The sequence below is a fragment of the Leuciscus leuciscus genome, assembly GCF_965113295.1.
Source record: "Leuciscus leuciscus genome assembly, chromosome: 20".
In the NCBI taxonomy this organism is placed as follows: domain Eukaryota; kingdom Metazoa; phylum Chordata; class Actinopteri; order Cypriniformes; family Leuciscidae; genus Leuciscus; species Leuciscus leuciscus.
In genome coordinates this window covers 18,921,070-18,930,979 of record NC_138744.1, presented here as the reverse complement: position 1 = coordinate 18,930,979, position 9,910 = coordinate 18,921,070, and the positions used below count along the sequence as shown (strand labels likewise).

General features: G+C 35.2%; 1 protein-coding gene across 1 annotated transcript; it reads left to right on the top strand.

Moving 5' to 3' along the window:
• The first annotated feature begins 2,685 nt into the window (after window positions 1–2,685).
• On the top strand, window positions 2,686–8,797 carry mfap5 (microfibril associated protein 5). Its single transcript, XM_082149134.1, has 7 exons — window positions 2,686–2,776; window positions 4,178–4,262; window positions 4,381–4,410; window positions 5,772–5,810; window positions 7,595–7,682; window positions 7,795–7,868; window positions 8,330–8,797. Exons 2-7 carry the CDS (start codon window positions 4,217–4,219, stop codon window positions 8,431–8,433), a joined length of 381 nt encoding a protein of 126 aa, XP_082005260.1. The 5' UTR covers window positions 2,686–2,776; window positions 4,178–4,216; the 3' UTR covers window positions 8,434–8,797.
• The last annotated feature ends 1,113 nt before the right edge of the window (window positions 8,798–9,910 follow it).

Sequence of the window (9,910 nt, the reverse complement as noted above, 5' to 3'; positions counted from 1 at the left end):
GAGCAGTGAGTGATTTTCTGTTTTTCTTTTGTTGAAAGAATATTAACAGAATATAATATTACATATCAACAGAATATATAGCAGTAGGTACTGTATATTACACTGCTTTCACTTTAATACTCAGATCTAATATACACATGTGATTTCTTGCTGTTTACGTTCACAGACATAACCAACTGTGTTTATGTTAACTTTGTTTGACACAACCTTGTGTGTATTTGACAGTTTAAGCGCAATAAGACATGAAAGAGAATTTAGTTGAATACTCACGGGACGCACCTTCTGACAGCCTGCTTTCTGTGTGCGTGCTTCGGCCTTATATCAGAAGTTTAGACTGATATTAATATTAACAATTAAATATATATTTCATAAATAATATTAAAAAGATTAAGATTATTTTCAGAAAATATATCTTACATTTATAAAATCCTACCTTATACATTTTTTTTTTTTTTTGCATAAATCTAACTAATTTTATTGTGATTTGTGCCTAAAACAAAGAACAAATAGCTGGTGGGGTCAAAAAGTAATTCATGATGTAGTATCTTACGTAGATTTTCTTTAAAGAAAATGTATTTCAAAATGGATGTTTAGCTATTTTTAATGGAAAGCAAAACAAAAATGCAGATTAAGAACAAAAATAACATGAAAATAATAATAATTTTAATAACAGTGAAAATGTAAGTCATATTATTAGTATTGTTATTACAGTTTTTCTCAGTCGCTTTGGTGCATTTCTCACATCACTATTTACATTTGCACAACAGTTAGTTCAACCTCCACAACATTTAGTCATTTGTGCACATCATAGTAGCAGTTTCTCATTCCTTCCAACAATTTGCAAATGCTTTTGGACATTCATCAATTGCTTTCATACAACTCTCCGCTGTTTTATAACATTATCATTTGCTTATGTCATGTCAGTCAAAATTAACTATACTTGTGAATGCTGAATAGTCATTCCATATAAAACCAATAGTCCTCATTTCATTGCTTGAGTCATTACATACAAAAATGTTGAACTAGTTGTCAAAATCTGTCAAGCAAATTTTACACATTTTTTTAAAATCTTTTTTTTCCTGAAAATGTCCCATAGACAGTAAAGTCTATACCAGACCGAGAGGAACGTCTGAATGTGCATGAATGATTACAGTACTATGTATGTTGTATGTTCAGTTCCAATATGTACTGCAATATTGTTTCCAGTTGTGCACAGCTCTACCCAAAGGGAGTTTATGTTTGTTGTAAATAAGGGTGTATTTTTTCTTTTGCACAATGCTGTGAACAAATTAGAATTGCAAAGAGCATATGCAGTAAAAATGTGAAACCTACATATTCAGTGTCTTGTACTCAGTTACCTCACTAAATACAGTAATGTGTAACTTTACTGTATTTTCCAGATGGCTGTGCAAATAGTATATAGTGCTGTCTTGAGCATTTTCAGGTAGTGTCACCAAGATCTGACTTTTTTGCAGTGGAAAACATTTACAGAGTAAACTGTCATAATGAAAACATGACAAAGCCATTTGACTATCTTGTTCATAAACAATGGTGTCAGGACTTTTCATCTTGATGACACTGACACTTTCATTGACATGAATACTTGCTTTTGAGGAATGAGTTATCCATTTTGAGCAAGTGACACGCTTTTGCAGGTTATCAACTAGGTTTTGCAGTTTGTACTAATTGTTTTGAGAACTGCATTAACTGTTGTGCAAATGTAAATAGTGATGTGAGAAATGCACCAAAGCGACTGAGAAAAACTGTATTAATATTAATAATAATAATAATTGTTATTATAATTATTCATATGAATGAATAATAGGCTACTTACATGTTGACTTTTATGTAATTTTTATTACCTATGGAAAACAGTTATTATGAAAATGTCAAATCTTCTCTTTTTCATTCAATGAAAATGTATGGTGATCATTGGCTGTCAGACATGTTCAGAACAGCCAATCACCGCTCTGTGGTGACACCTGCTGGTGGATAGATTATATGTCTGCACAGACACTGTGATTTTGCCAAGTAAGACATGGGTCAGTGTATTTAGTTTATCCTGGAACAACATTTGAGTCTGAAAATGTAGTCCTGACCCTAATCTTAACCCTACCCATAAACTTAACCCTACCCATAACTTATTCCTAAAATCAGAGGGAAATGATAGGTGAATAAAACTGATGTATAAAGCACCTAACCCTGGTCAAATCATGTTCACCATGTAGGAACAGTAGTGAGTTACAAAATTAATATCATTAGGCAGATATCTTTTCTCACAAAAGAATGACATTGTTGAAGAACATCATTTACAGTATATATAAATATAAATATAAATATATATACAGTATATATACTGTATATATATATATATATATATACAGTATATATGTAGAAATTATATAATTTATATATAATAATTATATTTGTATATATTATAATTATATTTTTATATAAAAAAAATTATTTATATAATTTATACATATACATATTCTGTTTCAGAACACAAAATAAATCATCCATGCAGGACTGCCAAACAGGGCCCAAGACCAAATTATAAGGTCAAGCCCCCCAATTGTTTTTTTATAAAACCTTATTATCTATAAGGGCTATAACTCCAAAATTTGAATTAAAATGGGAAGAGCGAATGAGCAATAGAGAGAGAGAGAGAGAGAGACAGGCGGAGGGATGTTGAGGGGAGGGAAGAGAAAGGGAGGGGAAAGTAAAAGCCAAAGGATTCTGAAAAACACAAGGAGCAACAGAGGATTGAAAATTTGTAAGTATTATAAAAACAAATTCTTTTTAGAATATTACATCATTACCATCGTCATAACACATCATCTGGTCATTGCTTTTAACATGCACACAGTAAAACAGAAGATATGCATTCAGAATGTGGGTAGTAAAGAATCTTAATGAGATGAATATGTAAAAATCTGCATTACTCTTGAAAAAAAACATGCAGCGGTATGAGAAATACACACTTCAAATGAAAAATAATGCAGAATGTGAGTGTAAAGTGTGTGTTGATGCATGAACATTTGAGTTGTCAGGTTATGAATATGGAATTGATTCTTCAGGCGAAACTATGGTCTGAGGGAATGCATAGGAGTGCATATGTGTTTATGTATGAGTTTGTGTGATTTTATGCATCTGTGTGTGTGTGTATGTAAGCATGTGTGTGTGTGATTTTGTTGAGACCACAGGGAGGGGTGGGAATGCACATTCTTTAGTGTGAGCTCATGTCTTGGACACAGAAATGCAGGCTTAGAGGAAAAGACTTGGGGAGAGACAAGGAAACAGACAAAGCTGGACGGATGGAACAGCTGTAACTGATATCTTTAATGAGCGATTGAGAACAGAGAACTTATGTTCTGTGACATCAATAAATGAGAATCTGCATGAGTCAGAGGCAAATGGAAATCTAGATTGGTCTGCCTTCTCAAACAGAATTCTTTTAGAATTTATATATTTTGTCCAAGTCTTTCGAGGATGCCTATAAATGGTTATATTTTGGAAGCGCATGGTGACTCTTAAATGTGTTAACAACAGGGCCTACTGTTCTGCCAGCACACGGATACATAGTGACTGAGCTGAAAGGTTTCTCAAAAACTATCCCAAAAAAAATAGGATATATAAATAATAAATGCTGTTCTTTTGACTTTCTAATCATCAAAAAATCCTGGGGAAAAAAATTATCACAAATGTCCACAAAAATATGAACACAACACTGATAATAAAAGGAAATGTTTCTTGAGGAGCAAATCAACATATTAGAATGATTTCTGAAGGATCACGTGACACTGAAGACTGGAGTAATAATGATGAAAATGCAACTTTGCATCACAGAAATAAATTGCATTTTAAAATATATTAAAATAGAAAACACTTATTTTAAAATGTAATACTATTTCACAATATTATTGTTTTTAATGTATTTTTATCAATACATGCAGTCTTGGTAAGCAAAAGAAAATTCTTTCAAAAAGAATTTTACTGACCCTAATCTTTTGGACGGTAATGTATTAACTCTTACTTTATCTCAACAATAACCTTATAATCTTTATTTATTTTACTTTTTACTCTGAAGGGGAAACAGTCTTCCATACCATCCACTTTAATTTTGAATACTCTGAAAGCTATTTCGGGGTTGTTATGATATTCTCTCTTTCTCCAGGCCCTGAGCTGTGATCGGACCCCGTAAAGACCCTGAAAGATGGGCAGCTATCCAATCTCTGTGCTGCTATGCTGTTGTCTCTTTGGTAAGTTCATCAAAACAACCAAACAGAAGCCAATTAATTTAATTAATATGAATGAATGATTCCTTTTGAGTGCCCAGCCAACAAAACTTTTCTGCTTTTTGTTCTTCTTCTCTCACAGTACTTGTTACTGTCCGGGCACAACAAGCTGGTAATTCACTATGACACTGTAACTATTTTGTTAAAATGATGTGTGTGTGTGTGTGTGTGTGTGTGTGTGTGTGTGTGTGTGTGTGTGTGTGTGTGTGTGTGTGTGTGTGTGTGTGTGTGTGTGTGTGTGTGTGTGTGTGTGTGTGTGCGCGCGTGCTTGCTTGCTTGCTTTTTCAGGAGTATGCATTGGTTTCAAACATCTATTCATTACATATACATTTTCATTAATGTCAGGGGCAAGTTGTCATGTTTTATCTGTTGTCATTTAAATTATATATTTGTTTTGCTGTTTCATGAATAATTAGTGTTTTACAATAATTTAAATGTATTGTTAATTTTTACCAACAGTCTAAAAAATTGTCTAGAAAGTAAAAAGTAATAAAAAAAATCAAGAAAAGAAATCAAGAAAATATTTATAATGAACGTATATATTTATTTCGAGTTATGTCAACCTCTAAAAATATTTCATCTGGTAGAAATTCCTATTTGTAAGTTAAAAAAATAAATACAAAAAGAACATTTAAACCTTGTAATCACAAATGACTATAAAAGTCATATAAATGTATTGGTAATAAAAAGTGTAAACCCTAAAGAACATTCAGAAAGATTATTTATTTATTTTATTAAATAATTTTAGTTAAATATTATTGTTATAAATATAGCCTAGTTTATAATATTTATATAAATACATAAATATTTAATTAAATTAGTTTGTAATGCTACTCTTAGTTGTAGTAAATTAAAAAAGGATGAAAACTGCTGTTTGTAGAAAATGTCTCTCTTGTCTAAAGATAAATTATTTTATTAATTTTTTTTTAATTTTTTTTTTTTTATTAGAGACCATGTACAATTTCAAACATAAATTTAAATGTTCAAATTTAAAATTCAAACATAATTTAAATTTAATTTAAATTAAAACATAAAATGGCCATTTGATGCATTGTACCAGAGTTAGCCACAGGCTAATTTACATATGCAGTCCCCAGGCAAGAAATAAAAAACATACAAATGACACTCCCCCACCCCCCACCCCCTAAACACACATAAACAAAACACATTTTGTATAAACCATATTTCAAAAAAGGTATTCTTCTCATACAGCCTCAAAAGTCCTTGTTGTGGCATCTCACCCATTTGCCTGTTACTGTAAATGAACTGTATCTTTTTTCCCTGGTCATAACGCAGAAATGTTCTTTAGTGTTTTTGTAGCCAAGACTTAAAGTACTTAAAGTATTAAAGTATATAAAGTCTTTACACACACTGACTTTCAAAAATAAACCTACCCTGAGTCAAAAGCGGGATAACTAGCCCTGGTGTCCCGTACACATTTATAGTTTGCTGTGTTTTTCTTTTTCTTGCCAGAAATACAGGAAATTGATGTTTCTGCTTTGCCACCACCAGGTGAGTTTGTATGCGAGTATGCCATTTGTATCAAGACAATAACAGTCTTGCAGGGTTCTCAAGTCTCACGCATTCGCCGAGCCCCGCCCCCCTTAGTTACTGTTGCTACGTCCGACAAACAAATGGTCAAACACGACCAGCGCGACAGATTGCCATGACGGGAAGAGGTATACCCGTGCGTGTCAGTGACCTTTTTTTGGAGCAATGCCTTCGCGATATCCTCCAGATCGAGGCAAAAGGGGTTACAGTAAGTCATGCAGTGGAGGGATATATTCAAAATATAAAAATACGCAATGAAGGAGACACGACTACTATCGAGGCTAATGCTTACCGGTCTCAAGCGAAATCTGAGAAACCCCATGACAATCGCAAATCTCTAATACCCACAATATCCATAGGCATCGTAGACCTCTTCTTCTGTCTTGATTTTCTCCGATTTGTTGCAGACAATCGCAGTTATCTGAGCTGTTAGCTATATTTTGCTCATTTTTATTAGCAATTTTTATTTTTATTTTTTTGTTCCAGTTCAGCCCTGCTAACGTTATGTGCTTTGTTCTTGGGGAAGGGAAAAAAACTAACGTTAGGGTTGCCAAATGTCCCGTATTTCGGCCATAATTTATTTGTCATAATTAATAATGCATAATTTATATCTCCCTTGTCCTGTATTTTTTTACTGCAAAGCTGATCTAACCACTGACTGATACAGCAGCAGTGCTGATCATCACGACACCTGTTATCATCCTATCAATAATAATAATATATAATATATTATGAATATGATATAATATATCATTATTTAGGGACAAATCATGTCTATAGCCTACTGTCACTTTTGATCAATTGAATGCATCCTTGCCTATTACTTTTCTTAATTTCTTAAAAAAAATCTTACTGACCCCAAATTACTTTTACCGGTTCTTTGTGGCAAGCTTTATGGTGCAGTCGTGCGCTCGAGTGCGGGTATTTTACGTAAACGCTCATTATCCTGTATTTAAGTAATTCAATTAATATAAAGGGGCGATTTGTCCACTAATGGCTTAAATGAATAACTATAGTCGACTAGAAAATGTTTTTTTGTCGGAGGCAGCCCTTATTCCACATATTTACAAACGCCGTGGGCGCACCGCTTCACCATCTTGCTTGGAGAATGTTTGTCGGACATGCTCACATAGTAACGGTTGCTATGATGTGTGATTGGACAATGGCCGTTTGGGGGAGGGGCCGGCGAAAGGTCAATTCAACCAGTTCACACGCTCACAGGCCACACCGTGTATTTCTCACGCTGATGATGCCAACCAAGTTGTCCTGCAAGTTTTATAACGTTGTATAAGAGGCGCAGGCACAAAGTGAAGTTTCCTGCCTCCAGCACGTATCTCGGCCAGATAGCGTTCGTTACTTGGCAACATAGATGCGCAAACACACGTCGTGATATATAGCCCATCGTATATAGCCCAATATATATATTAATATATAGCCCATCGTATACATTATTATTGATGCAGTCAAAAACTCTACAGCTACTTTGCAACCAGGCCAGAAGCTTTGGCTCAGTTTGGCTAGCTTAATACGTTATCTGACTGAAACTAAGGGAAATGTTAGTGGGTATGGGAAGGAATGAAGATGTATTTCTTCATTTTATTTTAAATGATATATTATACTGTATTAATAGTCTTTCTAGTTACATTAAGGCTACATGTTATTAGGGCTCCTCCCCTAACCGCATGTGATCTCACTCCAAGCTTTTGATAAAACTTGAGAACCCTGGTCTTGCTTCTGTCCCACAGACTGCAGAGAGGAAACATACCCCTGCACCAGGATGTACTCGGTTCATCGACCGATAAAGAGATGTATTCAATCTCTCTGTCTCTACAGGTGACTAACACAGAGCTATCTTTCCTGCTGAAATTCTCCTCTGCTGAACATACAAAATGAGATTTGTATTTGACATGGTGCATGTGAAATAAATGACATCTGTTTCCTCCAGTCTTCCAAGAGTCTATGTGATCAACAAAGAGATCTGTGTGAGGACCGTGTGCCAGCAAGACGAGCTCCTGATGGGTGAGACACTCATAAACTACAGAACATCCCACTAATGTGAATTGGAACTTGTGATTTTTGAATGGACCATCTTGTTATATATATTGTTGTGATATAGTGTATGTAGTGTGATCATCATCAAGTAGATCTCTGAGCTGGTGTGAGTGAGTGGAGGCGGGTCTAATTTTCATATTCATAGAACCGCATATACTAAATGAGGCAAGGGTGTAGAGTTACATTCAAGTTTCAACATTCAAAAAACGTTGAAATATGTAATTTTGGTGATCAAAGGTGAGTTTAAAGTGATAAAATGATTGACTACAGGGAGACTTTATTATCTTACACTACCATTCAAAAGTTTAGAATCAATAAAAAAAGATTTTTAAAGACGACTTCCATGCCCACCAAGGCTGCATTTATTTGATCCAAAATAAAAACTCAATCTTATGGTGGTAAGTACTCTCTCTCTCTCTCTCTTTCAGCTGAACTCTGTAGAGAGAAATCTGGGTGGCCAAAACGCCAAAAGAGGACAACTAGGAGACACTGTCGCCGTGGCTACCCAAAAAACTGGGCAAACAAGGCCTAAAGTCAGATGGATGACAAAGTCAGAGAGAAAAAGAAGAGAGTTGTGGTTCCAACAAATACAAATCTGAATGTTGAATTTTTTAATGTTGTGTTCCTAAAACAAACGAAGCGGACACAATCATTACTGTTCAATATCACTTTTCATCACCTTTTTATCATTTTAAAGTTTGTGCTTGGAACTGAAATAAGCTTGGTTGAATGTCTCAGAGTTTTAATTCTCTGGTGCTGAATGTTAAAGAAGCCCACTGTATAACCACTATATGTGCTTTATATTCTTCTAGTATACTGTATATGTCCACACCAACCACTGTAAGTAAAAGACAACATCCACAATAGCAAATAAAAATGTTTATATGTTTCATTTATATATTTCAGAATTAATGTTTTACTCTCAAAGATCAGACTAATTTGTTCTGGACTTTCCTGTTTTTATATGTCAGGATGTAATTGTTGTGTTTAGCATGGGGTTTTAGGATAACCTGTTATTATAGAAAACTACCAGAACAGATTAAAGCTGCAGTCCGTAGTTTTTCCTATTTGTCGCCATCTCTGTTCGAAATCTGCAATTGCAGTTATTCGCGGAATTATCAACTTTACGTGTGTTGTGCCTCGGCACGGCACAGCGCGGATGAATCCAATGTTTTGAGGAGAAAGTGGCTGTCAGTCACCACGCTGGTGTGGATGCTGTCATTCAGAATCACAGATTCTACTTTTTGGAAGTATGACCAACATAAGAATTGTCACCGTAAAATGTCGTCCGAAGAAGAAAGTAACATCCACTTTTGTTCTGACCAACTAAGGGGGAAAAAGCATTGCAGGAAATCGCGCCGATTAAATCTAACGATTGCTTATCATATGTCATGTCAGGAAGTTCAGACCTAAGGGGCGCTGGCCTCGAGTCCACGAAGGCACGCGAGAGTGTATTTTGGGACAGGCAAACAGGCATGAAACTCCTCCCCTCATTTATCTGATTGGGCGTTCGCAATGATTCCTGGGTAGGTAACTCGTGCGGAGGGTGCGAAAGTGCGGGCTTCTCCGAAGTCCGCATCGAGGTCACAAAGGCGACGCTCGCGAGCACACTTCTGAGCGCTGAAATGCCGAATGGGACACCCTATGGACTCGTACACTTGGCGAGCACGCGCAATTTAAGGCCACGAGACCGCGAGGCCACATGAAGTGTGCCATTTTGGACTGTGGTCACGCCATTTGTGCTCCGGAGAAGCGCGGTCACGCCATCTACGCTTAAAAATATATTGCACGTCTACACAAGGTTGCGTGGTAGGCTAAAGGTGTAGGCGCTTGGTGTCGGTAGACATATTTAAATAATATATAATAAAATAATTAAAATAAAATTGTTTTCTGAAAACTTCATGTTGTTCTACTGTTTCATTCTGTAATAATTGCCTGCCAAAGTCATGACCAATACTATTAACCTTGCTATATAGGCATATTTTATAAATTCATAAAAAAAATGAATC